At 44.5% G+C, this 17291-nt stretch overlaps 1 protein-coding gene across 3 annotated transcripts in view; it reads left to right on the forward strand.

The window, feature by feature from the left end:
* The first annotated feature begins 7422 nt into the window (after window positions 1–7422).
* The window catches only part of GRHL1 (grainyhead like transcription factor 1), a 40340-nt gene continuing 30471 nt past the window's right edge, over window positions 7423–17291 (forward strand). The window contains exons 1-5 of one of the 3 annotated variants that reach the window (XM_053974435.1): window positions 7423–7506; window positions 11014–11200; window positions 14205–14275; window positions 15778–16168; window positions 16940–17016. In XM_053974435.1, coding sequence (XP_053830410.1) covers window positions 7487–7506; window positions 11014–11200; window positions 14205–14275; window positions 15778–16168; window positions 16940–17016 — 746 coding nt within the window. In that variant the 5' untranslated portion in view covers window positions 7423–7486. Of the gene's footprint in view, window positions 7507–7943; window positions 8017–11013; window positions 11201–14204; window positions 14276–15777; window positions 16169–16939; window positions 17017–17291 lie in introns of those variants that run through there. The other 2 variants (XM_053974433.1, XM_053974434.1) reach the window with 2 other exon arrangements.

Genomic DNA, 17291 nt, shown 5'->3' on the forward strand with positions numbered 1-17291 from the left:
TGTTGTCGTTGCAGTGAGTTTTTTCTTTATTATTTCTAAACAGCATTCCAGTTGTTCTGGAATAACTCTGGCACTGTTTTCTACATTTCCTTCCATACTGTTTATTTCCCAGTCTCTTGTTTGCCTGAGACTCTCATTTATGTTAACACCTTTCAGGTCCACTTCCACTTCAGGCTTCACAGATTTTGCAGGTACTTTTGTATCTAGTATAAAATCTGATGCTATTTCTTGTGCAGTGCTAACTGCCAGGCCTCCTGTCATTCTTCTTTTTCAAGGCTACTGTTAAAGCCTTGAATTTCTTCTGACCACTCTATAATCCAGCATCTTCAGCAGCTTGTGCCCTGGCCATTCCACCAGTTTCTCATGCTTGATCTTATTTATGCACCATGGTTTTATACTGTCCCAGACAACATGTAAATGAAGGTGGGTGCTGCCACTACATGAAAGACAGCATAACAATATACATACATATGTTGAACCTAGATACCCAGATGAATAATTCCGCTTTCAGCTGAATGAAATTAAATTCATCATTTCCAACCATCCGTAGAGAGTACAGAACTTACCAAATCTGTTTGGTCAAAAGCAAAACCAACACCTGTTTCTAAGCATTATTATAACTAAGAAAAATGGTGCCTGCAGACTTGACAAAGAGTAATGACTTCCTCCCTGAGCAAGGGCTTCAGTGAGATGTAATCTGGGAGGGTAATCAGTTCAGCGAGTAGATTGCGAAGGGTTTAAACCATGAAGTTGTTTAAAAATTGGGAACAGGTGAATGATAGGAGAGGTGATGTGCTCTACCTGTCTAGAGCAAGTGATAAAGTGGTATTTCACATACAAGCAGGGCAGACAGGACTATTAAAAGTGACTTTTAATAGTTACATGGAAATACTGGCAAACCAGGAGGCTTCGCTCACTCAGTAGGGGCAAGAGGTAATATGGTGTCCTGATTTGGGGTGGCACAAAAGACACAATTTGGGTGAAAGTTTTTACTTTTCCAGGTATTTTAATTAGTTATTGTAGCACAGGGATTTATAGCAATGGTCCTATAAAGTGACTTAAGAGGCAGATGAGAAGGCATTTTTAGCCATACAGCACTAAACTGTGCTTGATGTGGGAAGAGGAAAGAGACTGAATTATGACTTGGTTGTATGTGTTAAGAGATTTCGTAAGTGGGCACAGGGTAGTATGTCTAAATCTATTGCCATGCTGTGCTAGATACCTCAGGCTTCTGGCAAGGTGTGTCTGAACTGATGTTTACATTAGTGGACTTGGAACGTACCAGTTTAAATCTCCTCTTGTGTCTGGTGTTTGTGTTTTAAAATTAGCCATTAGGTATTATGTTTGACCTCCCCTGAGTGAATTACTAATATTTGTAAGTATTTGGTAAAATTATTCTTTGTACTTTTCTAGATGAGTATTTGTATCAGTTAAAAATCTACAGAAGTGTAATACACATTGTCACTCTTTTCAACAGTGCTGGCTCAAATGACTGAAAGTGTCTCATTCTTTTTACTGTAATATCTGTTAAAGTTTTGAATTGACTATCTAAAAGACACCTCAGTACACGTAAAGGATTAATTCAGAAGTCTTTATTTGAAGGATTTACGCACTTAATTATAGGTAGAGCTTTCTTCTAAAACTACTGTAGTAGTATAATCTGAGCTTCACGAATTAAAAATACTGTGCTCATTGTTGCATTGTTACAAATGTAAGAAAGCTCCCTTAGATGTTAGACTAAATTAAGGCTGTACTTTAATAAACTAGCATAAAGCTTGCAGTTAATCATCAAGAGCCATGTGCCTTCTGAACACATAGGCTAAGAGTCAGATTTAAAATAGAGGGTGTGCCCCAAAAATGCTTTTTGTTAGTTCTATGCAGTTTAATCAATCAACGCGTGTGTTGGAGTAATGGTGTTGAAGAAGCTGACGAGCCCCGGGAGTGCCTTATGTTCGGTGAGGAGCAGCTGAGCTCTCCCGGGCCAGCGGCTCCCAACGCAGTTAGTACAAGCCGGAGGCAGGGACACAGACAGCTGCGGGCATAGCCGAAGGGCAGGGTGTCTGCAGAGCCCAGCACTTCAATCACCTCCTCTCTCGGCTTGGAAATTACAGCTCCTTTCTGTAACTAGTTGCTGAAAGCGTCCAGCTAAAGCTCAGCTACATTTTTGTACTTAATCCCGTGTAAATTTTGAGTAAAAGAGGCTCTCCTTGTTTAGTTTCTTACTCTAAAATTTGAATGACAGTTCTTAAGTATATAGATAAAGGCAAGTGGGGGTTTTAGAATAAACTTTTTAAACAGTATATACTGAGAAGACTTAATTAATTATTAACTTAGACAATAGCAAATCAGTTATTCTGAGACCTTTATGTGCCTTCTAAAGTGAATTTTCACTTTTTCCTACTTTGTGTTAGAAAAAAAAGTATGTTTAAATGGGCAAAAGTAACCTGGCTTTACGAATTCTCCTAAATCCAAGCTTTCTGTTGTTTTCTGCTGGAGAAATATGACAGATGTTTCATTTTCTTTTGAAAGGCACAGCCTTCAGCAGAACTGGTATTTTACCCTTACTAGGTTTTCACTACATCAGTATGTCTGTGTTCTCAGTATGAAATTTATCTCAGTCAAATACGTTTTTCTTTTCAAAGTTTTTGCTGTTGTTCAGACATGAAGGGGAGGTGTTTGACTTACACAGAGTGAAGGCCCTGAACCTGATTTAACCAGAGAATGAGAATCAGCCAAATGCCTGTAAGCAATGCTAGTCTAATTTATTTGACATAGTGTATTGCATGGGCTTCACTGCAATTATATCTTTCCTAAACCATTTTTAGCACAACCCCTGAAACAATCATGTGTAGAAGATTTGAGAAAATTTTATGCAGTATTGCAGGCAAGGCAATGAGTATCTTGCTTTCTCATAATGTCTTGGAAATCTCAAAAGTCCCTTCCTCAAATGACTTTTCTCCTGTTTTGGTCAAATAAGACCTGCTTGTTCTGAACAAAAAATTCAGGATATTGTAATAAGTTATCAAGAGGATGGTCTTGCAGGGCTGGGAGCAAAAGAGCCAGGACCCACAGGGCTTTTGGGACAGGTAAAGTCTGAATATGTTAAATCCCCAAATAAATCCCCAAAGGAGTCTGCCCCCTAGATTATCTATTCTTTCCCCATGTCAGGTTGAGTAAGTTTTATTCTTCACAGGTGGAAAAAAGTCAGGATAACTCTGTGTATTGGATCTTCTATTTTGATCCAAAATGGAATGGGTTTCCCAGCACATATGGTTGTACATATTTCCTGGCTGAGCATGTTCATGTGTGGGTTGGTTACAGCAGTGTCTCTCACTGCATTTGTCCTTGTGCTAAATGCAGGATGCTTGCTTTTGCTTTCCAGCATCTCCTCCACAGTTATTGGTCCCGTTGCTCCTCATGTGTGAAGCTCTTTGTTCCTGGCCAGGTTAGATGAGGGAGAGCATAAAGGGGATGCCAAGATGTGGGAACAGGCATATGTGAAGAGTCTTTCACTGCTCCTTTTGCTAGGATGCTGCTGAAATGGTGAACAAGACTAAGTATTATCAGAACAGGAGATGGAAGCTGATGTCCTCACGTGAGGTTACTGCTGCCCTTGTACAACTGCTAATGGCAGCATTTCCAGAGCCAGAACATGCCTCCCCTGCCCTCAGCATCTATATTCTGCCTCCAGCAGTACATCAGGTGGTTTTAGAAGAAAATACAAGCACTTTCCTCTGGTAATCTCATATGGCTGCTCTCTATTGTAGAGGTGCTCTGTGTCAGCTCATAGACCATCCCATTGTCCCAGCAGTGGCTTTGCTCACCAGCTGCAGACCCTGCCATTGCTTTGTGACAATGCCACCAAGCATGTTCAGTGCCCATGTTGCGATCCTGGGGTGCTTCTGTCGTGTTGTGTAGATATAAAATTGTGGCAAACCATTATTTCCTGAACTGAGACCCGGGGCATTCATAACTCCTAACTGGGCAGCTGCGTGGCTTCCGTGCTGTGGGGTAAAGTGGGTTGGGCAGGGAACAGTGGGCAGCAAAGGACCTGCACACGCTGTCCTCTGGCTACGCCAGTGTGGGCCCGTGTGGCAGGACCCATGGACACAGCAGGCAGTCCCAGAGGAAGCACAATATCAACCAAAGGTGGTAAGTGCTCAGGGAAACCGGATTATCTTTAGGGATAAATACAAAATCAAAAGGGGAATCTTAAAGGAATGTTTGCAAAATTGCATATAGGGATATGACTGAAGTGGAAAGCAAACTGTTTCTTTGTTCAGTATTTCACACATTATGCTTTCATTTATTACTATACCTTTCTTCCATCTCTTTCTTACAAGGCATTTCCAGCTTCCTTTTCCACTGTCACTCATCTATTTCTTTCCACTGTGCCTTCTTTCACCTCAGTTTCCACTGAGTTTGTGGGAACTAGGCTTTTCTTTTTTTTTTTTTTGGTTTGTTTTTTTGTTTGTTTGGGGTTTTTTGGTTTGTTTGTTTGTTTGGTTTTTTTTGTTTTGGTTTGGTTTTTTTTGGGGGGGGTTGTGGTTTTTTTTTTTGGTTGGTTATTTTGGGGTTTTTTTGGTTGGTTTTTTTTTGGGTTTGTTTTGTTTTGTTTTGTTTTTGTTTTGTTTTTAATCTCGTTGATGTCTTCAGGCTTATTCTGCAACGGTCATTGATCAGCTTTGGGCTCACTTTTCCAGGTCTATCCTTAGCAACCACAGGCCTGTTGGCAGAGAAGGAAAGCTTGCCTGGTGTGCTATGTAATGGAAAGCATAGGAGCTTCCCTGCTCTTTACATCCAGCTCTGCAGCCCAGCTGTTGTATCTTAGGGTTTCACATTAAGCAAAAAGTATCTTGTTTTGACTCCCTGCCGTGTTTTGTGAAATCAAAAGTACTGCCACAAACCTGATGCAACTTGTTTGTTTATTACCCAGGTGTGAATGACCAGAGCATGTAGATGATAATTATCAGGTATGAGATTTTAAACCCATATTTGTTAGGTAAGTCATAACAGTAGCTAATTCTTGTCCAGAATAAAACCCAGTTTCTCTACACAGCAATGTCAAAAGACAGACTGGGAAGAGGGGCAAGCATGATGGGACAAAGGTCAGCCTGATGGGTGCCAGTGATGTATGTGTGGCGGGGTTCCTTCCGTGTTTTGAGTAGGATTCATTTAAAAGGAAACAAATGCATGAAGAGGGAAGGAGAATGCTGAAGGAAGGACTGAGGCAGAGGGAAAGGTTAAGGGAAGGGCATGAGAGGTGGAGGAGTGCAGTGAATTTGAGGTGAAAGGGCTGAGAGAAGGAAGAAGTTGGAGGGAAGGCCAGTCAGCACAGGGCAAGGGAAGTCCTGCTAGAGCACTGCCCCACCAGGCTGGCATGGCATTATGCCCCAGCCAAAGCTCTGCTAAATCCCTTTGTGCTTCTTGCCTGATTTTACTTGGTGGTGATGCAACCCAGTTAGTGACATCACATGAATACACCTACAAGTGGTGTTGCAGAGTCTAGATTGTGACCGGCAGATTAGTCAGCGGTGTCACAATCCGGTGTTTATATCATTGTCTCCTGAATGTGGAAGTGATTGCTGTGGTGATAACCAAGTTTTCATCGGTGGATCAGGCTGTTAAGAAAAGGCATCCCTTCTGCAGACACAAACAGCTTTGAGTTATTTGGAATAAAATCATGGGAAACTCAAGTTAAGTAGAAATATCAAGTGTGGCACGTCACTAAGATTTTAGCAGTTGGGGTGCAATATAAACATGTGACTGAACTCCAGCACGTCCTGCATCTGGGTCACCTATGGCTACAGGGCAGTATTATATTTTATTGTTAATGAAAAGTGTGCCCCTGTGCCAAAAATTAGCCATTGCGTCTGCACATCCCAGAATTCTATGAACAGAAGGAGGAAGCATGAGGAGTGAATGACACCTGAGAAAGTCACAGTCCTTCCCAGTACTTGTGATTTTGAGCTAGTTTTGTAATTTGTATCGGAAACAAAGCAAGTTATACTTGTTTGGAAAAATGTAACTTTCCAACCTCTTAATCAGATGATGGTATTTTTTTCGTATGTGAGATCAGATAATAAATTTCTTCTATGTAATCTTGAATTAGATTTTAAAGATGGGTTCAAAATATAGAATACTTTTTATTGCATGTCATAAAGAACAATTTACATCAGTTCATTTCACTTTGTAGAGCAAGCTCCTACTTCAGTATCGGTATTTATCTTTTGCTGTTCTAATGGCAATGTTTGCAGATCCAAACAAAGCATTTTGGTTTTAGAACACTGTAATTCAGTCAGAGGATATTAAGCAACTTCCAGGATTAGACCTTTAGTTAAAATTTGTCTGCAGTTTAATATTTCCTTCAGTTGGCTGGTTGAATTGTTCTTCTATAATTTTGCATTGGAGTATATCCTGTACAAATAGGGAAGAGATTTTGACCTAGAAGGAGAGACCTCTTATTAGTGAGCATGCTTATAAATTACAGTAGCTATCTGAAGCATCTTGACATATGATAGATAGCGCTGTTGCTGTATGGGTTTGATTCAACTTGTTACTTAGACAAGCAACCTCCCACCCCTATTTCTCAAGGAGAAACTCAAGATCTTTCTGATTTAACTTCATGCATGCCAGTTTGGATAAATCTGATGTTTGTGATGCTGCTGGTGGTGTTACACTGGAGCATTTTGATAGAGTTTCAGCATTAACCACATTGTAAGTGTCCCTTGCTCCCCAAACCCAAGTTCATCCGAGAGGCAACAAATAACACACGGATCTGCTGCCCTTTAGGAGCTGGTGCAGTGCTTGTGCAAATTCACAGCACCAATCAGGTTGGAAAAGATACCTGAGATCATCGAGTCCAACCTCTGACCAAACACCACCCTGTCAGACCAGAGCATTGAGTGCCACATCCTGTCTTTCCTTAAAAACCGCCAGCACAAGGTCACCACCTCCCGGGGCACCCCATTTCAATATCTAATCGCTCCTTCTGCAAAGAAATTCCTCCTAATGTCCAGTGTAAACCTTCCGTGGCACAGATTAAGACTATAATAAAGACAATTCATATGATTGTGGCGAGTTTAGATTTTCCCAAAAGTGGGTGTAGTACATGAAAAAGAAATAAAATCGCATAGGAGGGGAGAGAGGGAGAAGGGAATCCCGTTTCTAGCGCGGGAAGGATGCCAGGCCGCTCCCGGCCTGTCCCTCGCTCGCTCGGGGCCCCGTCCCGCCGCCGCCCCGGCTCGCGGAGCCCTCATACCGCCGGCCCCGCCCCCGAGCGCGCCCGACCAATGGGGGCGCGGCAGCCCCGCCCCTGGGGCCGCGGCAGCCAATAGGAGGCGCGGCGCGGCGCGCGTCCACCTGCGGCTGCGGGAGCACCTGAGCGGGCGAGAGGAGCCGACAAAACCCGTGGGAGCGGCGGGTGCGCGGTGCTGCTCCTCCCGACCCGCCCGGCCAGTCCTGCCGCCCGCTGCCTCCGCCAGACATGACACAGGACTACGACAAGTGAGTGAGCCGGGCGGGGGAAGAAGTACCGCGTCCGGTCCGACCGGTGCTGCCGCCCCGCCGGGGGGCTGCGGCGAGAGGGGCTCGCCGCCCGGGGGCCGGGCCGGAGAAGCCGCTCTCGCGGGGTCCGCCCCCCTCGCTCCTCTCTCCCGGAGGAGCGCCCGGAGGCTGCGGCGGGGCGGTGCGGAATGGCGGGGGGGGCGCGGGGGCTGAGCCCCGGGGGGAAGCCGGCGGCGCAACGAGGGGACCCCGGCGGCCACCCCGCCCCGCGGGGCGAGCGCCGGGGCTGGGCCGGCTTTGAAACCCGACACCCGCAGCGAGGCGTGGGGCCGCCCCCCGCCCCGCCGGGCCGCGCCTTAAATGCGGGCGGCGGCGGCGGCGGCCCCGCCGTCGGGAGGAGCTGCCGGGCTGAGGGAGCCGGGCTGAGCCCCCGCGCCGCTGCCCGGCGGCCGCAGCGGCCCCCATGGACTTCTACGAGGCGCATCCCTCCGGCAAGGTGGACTTCGGCAGGTAAGGGCGGCTCCCGGCGAGCTCCGCTGCGGCGACCCCGGAGTAGCCGAAGTTGGGTCCTGAAAGAGTTAAACTGAGCTCGAGGTGTGTTTATTCTGTAACTTCGTGGCGTTGAATACGAGACGTCGTCTTCGAGCGGATCCAGGCTGTGTTTAAGGACTCGGGTCTGTTGCTGCACTTGTCACCGTGTCCATCTGCTGACAGTGGACACCTAAGTGCCGGAAAATGGGGTAGCTCTGAAATAATTTGATTTCAGGAACAGATTTTAAAATTTCTATACTTTGAATAATTGGTGACTCAAATGCACTCCTTTCCTAGGGAATGTGTAGGATTTGTAATCCAGCCTTTTGCTTCAACATGCTACTTTCTAGGAAGAGGACTCCAATGCAGCAGCTCACTAACTCATGTCTCTGATTAGGATTTTTCATAGGTGTTTTTATTTCCAGTAACACTTAATAGGTGAGGTCGTAGCAATTTGGGTACATGTGCTTTGCTTTTCTGGCACGTAGATGCCAATGACAGAAATCCTCGGTATTGCCTCAGCATTAGAGGTGTGCTCCGTGCAGGAGCAGGCACAGCGTGGCTGCGCAGCTCTGAATGTCACAGGGTGAGGGACAGGACGGCTGGTTCTGGATCAGTGAAGGAAGGAGGAAAAGATTCTGTGGTCTGAACACAGAACATCGCAGGCTGGGGAAGCCTTGCAGGCAAAGAGTCTCTGCTTTTTGTAGTAATTCTCTGCTTCCACTGTGGTCAAGTGGAAAGTAAAATTGGGAAATTATTAGAACTGCTGTATGAAGCTTAATTTTCTGCCTCTGCTGGACTTCTACTACTCTGTGAGCAGATCAGCATGGCAGTTATGTTCTAAAACTTAGGAAAAAAAGATGTGTTTGCCTTCTCTTATCAATATGTTCTCATTTTCCTGAAAGAAGCTGTGGTTCTCCTAAAGGAGGAAGTTCCTGCCAAACACTGTGCGTTTCTTGATAATTCTGCAGATAACTTTTTCTGTGCTTTTTTAGGTGGGTGGGTTACCTTTAGGGCAATGTGCATTGAATTTCGGAGTTTCAGTGACAAAGAAATCACACAAAAATACATAGGTCTTGCATTCACTAGACTTCTGGTTAGTTGAGGCTTTTGTTCTCAGTATTTTTGGTTTTCTGATGATTTTCCCTTCCTATGTGAGTATTGTGTTCCTGGAGGGAATCAGCATAGTGGTCTTGTGAGTTCAGCAAAGCTGACTTAGCCCTTCAGCTTGCTGGGGATGGATCAAGGGAACTGCACCCAGGTTACTTCAGTTGCCTGTTTCTGTGTGAGTATAACTAGAGGACTTTCCCATTTCCTATGGATATTTGAGGATTCTTTTATCATATTGTATAAGAACAGGAGCTTGTACAATGTCCCCAAAGAAAATTCTGCTTTGTGTTCTGTGGGTCATCTCACGCTGATGGAAAGTAGCTGTCCTCTGCGTTTGGGTGTCTGTGTCAGTGTGTACACAAATGAAGACCTAAAGAAAGGGCTTGGTGCAAGAACTTGTCTCTTTTGTCATTTTTGTTTGCTCTTCTTCCAACTACATAATACTGATTTATAGCCACAAAGTGCTCTTACAAGTCCTGGAAACTCCCACTTGCTTTCAGTGCCTTCAGCTCAGCCAAGCTGTCCGATGGCAGCTCAGCAGGGTGATTTGTGTAACTGATAAAGCGTCGAATGCATAATTTGCTTTGCAATCTTTTTGGTAGAAGGTGGTGATAAATGTAGGATACTGCTAAGCTGATTATAGTGATTAGAGTATTTCACAACTTTCTATTTCACAACTTTTTGTATTTGTAGTGTATTTCAGTCTCTGAATATATCTGGGTAAATAGATGAAAAGAAAGATTCCCTACTATGAAAAGGATGTGAAGGTGGTGGGGAGCTTTTTGTGGGGTTAGTTGTTTTTAAATAACTACTTTTCTGTTTTAACTATGGCCAATTCACTAAAAATGTCAAGTTTGGGATTATTAAGGAAAGTAAAAAAGCTTCCCCTTCTGCCCCAGCCCATCCACAGTAAACTAATGTTAAACTTGCACTGGAAAGAAAACTGAACTAGTTTAAAGGTCAGATTTAAAAATTAGCTTGAGCTGACTTAAAAGATGAAGCATATGTTTTACCAATAGAACCGAAATATTAAGTTTTTTTTTTTCTAGGCTGGCAGGATAACATTTTCTACACCTCTTGCTTTTATCTGTGGGCAGAATGTCCAAGTAATTTTGGAGTTTGTTGGTTCCCAGCAATCTCCAAATGTTCAGAGTAAATAGAATTTTTTATATATATACACTATAGCACAATGGGAATAACTCAGATTTTTCCTTTTTCTTCACTCATCTGAGTGTGTTTCAAACTAGTGTGCTGGATTATTTCAACATTAAGCAGGCAGTAAGTTGTGGGGTTTTTTTTTCTCCTTGTCACTAAAAAAACACTGCCAAATTGATTTGAACTCCCCTTTACTAATTTCCTTATGTCATCTGTACCTTACCAGTAGCTTCTAGGTGGTGTATTTAGATATGTTCTGAGAGTGAAAACACTTGAAAGCACTGGAGACAAGAGCTGTTTCGTTAATGCACATTTTCTAGTTCCACGTGGGGACTGGATCAGGTTGTAGCTTGGCAGTTTTACATAGGGCGTGCTGGAGGCTTTGAAGGTGGTTGGCTAGAAAGTGTGTCACTCTTTCTGGGTTGGCTTCAGAGCATGAGCAGGTCAGTTGTGCTCTTACATGGCTTTGTCTTTTTGTAGAGGCTGGTGTAATCCATCTGAGTTTGATCAAATTAATCCTGATTTACTCTGAGCATGAGTGAGATCAGAATTAAGTTTCTGGGCTTTTTGTGTTGGCTAATCCTTGCAGTATACTGAATCAGAATATGAACCCTATGAAACTGGGGCAGCTGATTTTGAACAACTATTGGAATGTTTCTCATGTGTTCTAACAGGTGGCTTTTTTTATTTCTTCTTTTCTTATGATTCAAGTAAAAGACCCGTGTTGGTTCTTCAGAATGACTCTCTCTACTCTCAGAGACGTCCTTACACCAATGAAGATGAGGCCTGGAAAACTTTTCTTGAAAATCCCCTCACAGCAGCTACCAAAGCTATGATGAGCATCAATGGGGATGAAGACAGTGCAGCTGCCCTCGGACTGCTCTATGATTACTACAAGGTAGATTGGCCTGCCTTTTCTCTGGTAGCAGCAGAGCTCATGTTCCACCTCTGGAAAAGGTGTCATTTGCTAGAGGATTTTACAGAAGCTGTGAACAGGTCACAAGGACTTCAAACAGTGTGGGTTTTAAATTGAAAAAACCCTATGTCTCTCTTTCTGAAAATTTGTTTTATTTTTAGCTTTGTAAAATAAGATTCCCTAGATCTTGATGTAAAAGTTTAGTAGCACATTACTAGGTTTGAATTTGAATAGCACTTTTTCTGTTGACCCCAGGTTCTGCAAGAGGGCAATGCGTTATAAAAATAGTCACAAAGAGTGACACTTCAGGACCATATCCCTGTCTGAATATAAATATGCATGGAAAAAGAAACTTCTTTTGCTCAGATGATCCATATTCTGGTGGACCTTTGACTTTTGCTGGGCCTTTGTTGTGTTACTTTAGACTGAGCTGATACCAGGATACAATTACAAGTTTTTGGTGCTATGTGGGGCTGAAGTGTCTGCCTGAAAGAGTTGCTGTCTGCATCACTCCACCCCTCAGAGAGCTTCAGCTGCTGTAGTCTGTTAATCCTTTGATAGCAGTGATTGTGTTCCCCAGTGTTCATGGTCTTCTCAGAGATTTGTGCCTTCCTAGGTGCTTGCAGCTGAACTGAGGAGTCAGAGAACATTCTGGTCTGCATGGGGTGCATTTTGCTGAGCTTTCTTTCCCGAATACCAAAAGAATAAGCTAGGGTAGTTATCTCTAGCCAGGTCAGCGGAGACCAGCAGGCATTTCCAGGCAGGGAGGGGTCCTGCTTGTGTTGAGATGCCTGTGTTATGGTGGCCTGGCTCACCAGGTGGAGATGCCTGTTTCTTCTTTGCTGAGCATGCAGGAAGGCCAGGAGGCTGACTTGTCTCTCCTGCCTGGCACTTTGGCTTGTGTCTTTTAACAGGAGTGATTGCAGTTGCCAGCCTCAGTTATGTTCCTCAAGCACTAGGAGAGATTGCCTGGCGCAGGCAAAACCCTTGCCTGCCCTTTTAAGAGTTGAATATGTCTTGCATATCAAAATATTCTTGTAATGCTTAATATGGAGATTAACACTCCACACACACAACAAATGCCACAGACTCACTGATGTGGATGTTATTCAGCTAGTTTTGTGAGAAAACTGCCTCTCTGCTTTGTGCTTGTGCTTATGCTTTTGGGGGAAAAAAAAATGAACAACAACATGCTTTCACCAGAACAATTTTAATCCACAAGATTAAATTTTGATTTCTAAACCTGTAGATTACAAAAAGAATGTTGATGTTGATCCTTCATGCTTGGCAAAGCAGAAGGGATTTACTGTACATTAATGCCTAATTCAGGGTTTCCTCTTATGTTTGCGTATCAGTGGGTGTACAGAAAAAAATGGTGGAAGAAAACAGGTATGTTGCACACTTGGGTAAAGCAGAATGGCTGGAGGTTGAAAGATTTATTGAGGGCTGTTACGGAGTAATGTTATAGAGGGATGACGTTTAGGCATTTGTAACACGCCCCCTCTGTATATGGGGCTGATGAGATCACCTTCCTATAAAAAACAAAACAGTAAAACCAGAAAACTTTTGTTTCCTTCCATTTAACTACTGGGCTTGCTCAACTGTGGTTAATAAGGCCTTATAGGAAACAAATTTTTGATTAAAATTCTTTTGAGAGTGTTGGCCAAATGCAGCTTGGAAAACTCTTCTTTTTCAGTGACTAGTTAGTGTTGGCCTCCCAGCAGTCTCCAGCTAGAAGTTCTCCAAATTTTCCTGGTTACTGTGGGAAATTGAACAGTTCTGGTGTTTCTGGGGATTCCAGGTTATGTGTAAGAATGAGGACATAGTTTTCAGTCAGGGCTGTGTAGAGAAGAACGCTGTTGGTGCCAGCGTGCCTTCGTGCTGAAGCAGTTCCCCACTGCTGGTTCCCCACCCTGGACCCAGACTGGCAAATGGAGGCAAGATCTGAACAGGCTTTGGTGAACGAGAGTGGTGGGAGTTCAATCCTCCATACATACACCAGAAGATGTTTGCTTTGCTCGTTCAGGAGGTGTGATGAGGGTGACAGAAGTCCTGGGCCTTACATGTGGGTTGGCAGGAGAGCTTGTGTGGACTTGAAATGTGGCTGAGGGGACCTGAGCACCACGGGCTTGTGCCAGCAGCTGCAAGAGCTGTTTGGGTTGCTGGGGTGCTGCTTATGTGCTCCACACAAGGAATTGAGCCTCCAAGAGTTCACCTTCTCCTGTATGCCTTGGCCTTGCAGTACAGCCAGGAAAATGGCAGATGTCTGGGCAAGGTGACTTGTTTGATTGACTTTGTGTTTTCAGGGCAAATCCTGTCCGTGGCATAAAATACAAGAAGCAATACTGAGCTGTCTTAAATCTAGAGTGCTGGTTACATTTTGTTTATAAAAGGTTTGATATAGTTTGGGCCAGTGTGTTTTGTGTGGCCATGCACGAATATGAGCTGTAGTATCTCAATATGCTTCTTGGACATGGTGCTCCCCAAATTCCCTGATCGCTGAGGAGAAAGGAGAGCCTCAAGTGGTTTTTGAGAGAATGGCCTAGAGAGCACATGTCCTTGAAAGTGGCTGTGGAACAGCATTCTTTCACAAGCTTTGAGCTCATCCAGCAAGGTGAACTCTGCCAGCCTGCAGAGGTGAGAACCTGCACTGCCAGCAAACCTTGGGAAATCTCCTCTTGGTCCTGCTCTCCCCAGGACTGGTGCTCCAGCCATGGATGGATCGTTTTCTGCAGTGGTGTTCTCACCACCTGCTACTGGCAAGAGCTCAGGGCTGACACAGGTGACTGAGTTGGCTACATAGGGATCCATGGGGCATCTCCTGGGGCTGCCCTGGCGTCCCAAAGCCATGTGAGCATGGGTTAAGCTGTAATGCAAATATTGACTGGCATCCAAAGCAAGACTTCCTTAATTTGACCAAATTTTAAGGAGCTATTTTTTTGTATGGGAGGAAGAATTGAATTATAGTATGTCTTAAATTTCTCAGGTTCCAAGAGAGAGGAGATCTTCAACAGCTAAGCCTGAGGTAGAACATCCTGAACAAGACCATAGCAAAAGGTATTATTTTTTATTATTGCTTCTCTGTTTCCTCCCTTCCCTCCTAGACCATAAGAGCTGCTGAAAGAAAGTAACTTGCTGCACTGTGGTGATGTGCTGGAAGAGAGAAATTGTTAGCTTTTACTCTGTGCCTCAGATTCCTGTGTTGCCCCAGGAACAGGACAGGGATTGAGCCATGGTGTGGAGAGTCGAGGCTCAAACTGCTGCTCAATGCCATCTATCTGCTTTTGGTGTGCTGATGTCATATAGTCAGCCTAGCAAAAGCTGCTCTCTAACATTAGGCACCCTGGTAGCGCAGGCACCCCCCCAGGCTGCGGTCACTGGTGACACTTTCCATTTTTCATGCAGTTACTTCAGTTGCTGTCTGCTGATTTTTGTTCTCAGGTACCAGCAACATTGCTGTGTCATGCATGAGCCAGTTGGAATGGACTTCAAAGTGCCTGTGGTTTGGTTTTGTATTGTCTGGGGACTTCCTTTGTATCCTGTGGAACTTCTGTCTTGCTTCCCCTACCTGCCTTCCCTCTCTTGTGCCTTCTAAGCAGATGATACTGATTAGGTGATCATAACAAATGGAAGGTTCACTCAAGCCATGCGTCCACTCCTACCATACTCTTCCTTTGGAAAGACTAGAATGCTTTAAGGATTTGAGATGAGATTTTTATGGTCTGGCTGAGCTGATTGAGTGACTCGTTGTCAAGAAGAGCAGGCTGGTTCCCAGCCATGTGTTCCCACTGCTCTTCTTGAACCAGATTGGGTCTCACACTGATCCATCACCAAACAGGGAAAGAAAAGGTGGCTAGTTTTCTGCCAGCCAGGCAAGCTGAACTGGCTCACCAAGGAGGCAAGGGAATGTCTGAATTGGTGTAAAGGAGGGGGCAGGACCACTTTGTGGGGAGGGAGAAAGAGAGGGCAGGCTGACTTAGTGGTTACTAGCTATGAGGTCAGCTCAGCCACAGATCTGTGTTGTCCTGGCAGAAATGAATGTGGTGGGGTGGAGAGTGGCAAGTTATGCAAACAACTCCCAGGAGTCTCGGTGCAGATTTTCTTTGGGGGGATGTGCATGAAAGGAGAGGTGTAATTTCCCTATTAGTGCTGCCCAGATGGTGCACAGTGCTGGGGCAGAGGAGCAGCAGCCTTGCTGTCAGTCCTTCTCCCTCTGTCAAAGAGCAGCTTCGTGGAGCCTGCGTGTGCCAGTGTGTGGTGGGAAGTGCTGAGTTTTGGACTGCTGTTTTCCAAGCTGTGAGGATCTGGGATGTGAACCCTCACCCTTTGCTCCAGGGTAATTACTCTCCAGGGTTGGGTGATTAACAGTGGGAGAGGAGTTAATGGGGTTTTTTTAAGTGAGTTTCTCAGCTTTTCAGGTTAGGATTGAGCTGTTCTGCACAGGTAGGAGAGTTTGTGTCAGCTGTCCTTGTCCAAAAAGTTGAAAATCTTTTATAGCTCTTGTTTAATGAGAAAATAAACTGTATAATTTATGCCTGATTTCTTTTTGCCCTTTTGAGGAACAGCATCCCAAACGTGACAGAACAGTCGCTCATTTCTGCTGGAGAAAACAGGGTCCAGGTTCTGAAAAATGTGCCTTTCAATATTGTACTTCCACATACCCCCCAGATGGGCATGGACAAGCGAGGCCACCTCACAACCCCGGACACAACGGTCACCGTTTCAATTGCCACGATGCCCACCCATTCCATCAAGACGGAGACGCAGCCCCATGGCTTTGCCGTGGGCATCCCACCAAGCGTGTACCACCCCGAGCCGCCCGAGCGGGTGGTGGTCTTCGACAGGAACCTCAATCCCGACCAGTTCAGCTCCAACACCCAGCCTCAGAACTCCCAGAGGCGAACGCCAGACTCCACCTTCTCGGAGACTTTCAAGGAGGGTGTGCAAGAGGTACCAGGAGAGGCAGCTGCTCTGTGTGTGTGTGTCTTGATCTGGATGGAGAGATCCAGTTCTGTCTTTAACTGTTTTTGTTACATGAGCCAGAAATCTGTCCAGTGGCTTAGAAATAGAAGGCTTTCCCAGAAAAGTGCATAACTAAAACTTAGTAAATAAAACCTTCACAGCATGAAATCATTATCAAAAGCTAATGACTAATCTTACTAGTGACAGAGGCTTTGGCTTGCAGAGTGTGGAAATAGTTATCTCGATCCATAGGGCCATGTTTTGCAAGAGTTCGGCGCTCTGTGGTGCCTTTGCAGGTACCAAAGTGAAGTGACTGTATGTAAGCTTCCTTACTGCCAGTTTCTAGGTGTGGTGTGCATCCATAGAAAATAGTTGGATCATATAGGGCCCTTGAGTGAGAAAATCTGTGGGTTTTGTTTTTATGATACCGACTGAAAATAGCACCGTAACCATGTTTTGATTTTTAAGCCAAACCTCAAGGAGCTGTGTAGCTATGCCCTTTGAGATTTGAGGAAGCGTTAAAATTTTGCCTTCAGCTGACTTGGAAGCTTAAGGCTTGCTTAGTTGACACCCGAAAGTTTTGGATTAAAACACTATTCAAGTGTCCTGTTTGTTGAAACAAAAAATCAGTTGTTATCTTGTGAACAATTTGCCTGACAGAACTTCTGTGGTAAGGAGTATCTATTTAATATTGACTTCTCTTTTTGCTGCTGTTAATTGTTGTTTTGCTGCTGCTAATCGTTGTTTTGTCTACTCCAGGTTTTCTTTCCTACTGAACTGAATCTCCGAATGGCCAACATGAATTCAGAAGATTATGTTTTTGACAGCATTTCTGGGTAATGATTTAAGGCTCCCATTTGCCTGTATCCTCCTATTCTCTTAGTTGTCCATGAGCAAGCAGTATAACTCATGCCAATTTGCACTGAGTCACAGTTGGATTTGGGGGTGGGGGGGCCTGTGGGTCTCAAACCCACAATTATGTCTGCTAATTTGAATTTCACAGTTGAAAATTGTAGCTGTAAAGATACTATTGTATCTTTAAAGAAAACAAATAATTTAAGGAAAACTACCTGGAGGACTGGAAATACCACCCATCTTCAGTTATGGTCCT

This window comes from Vidua macroura, chromosome 3, assembly GCF_024509145.1.
Source record: "Vidua macroura isolate BioBank_ID:100142 chromosome 3, ASM2450914v1, whole genome shotgun sequence".
In the NCBI taxonomy this organism is placed as follows: Eukaryota; Metazoa; Chordata; class Aves; order Passeriformes; family Viduidae; genus Vidua; species Vidua macroura.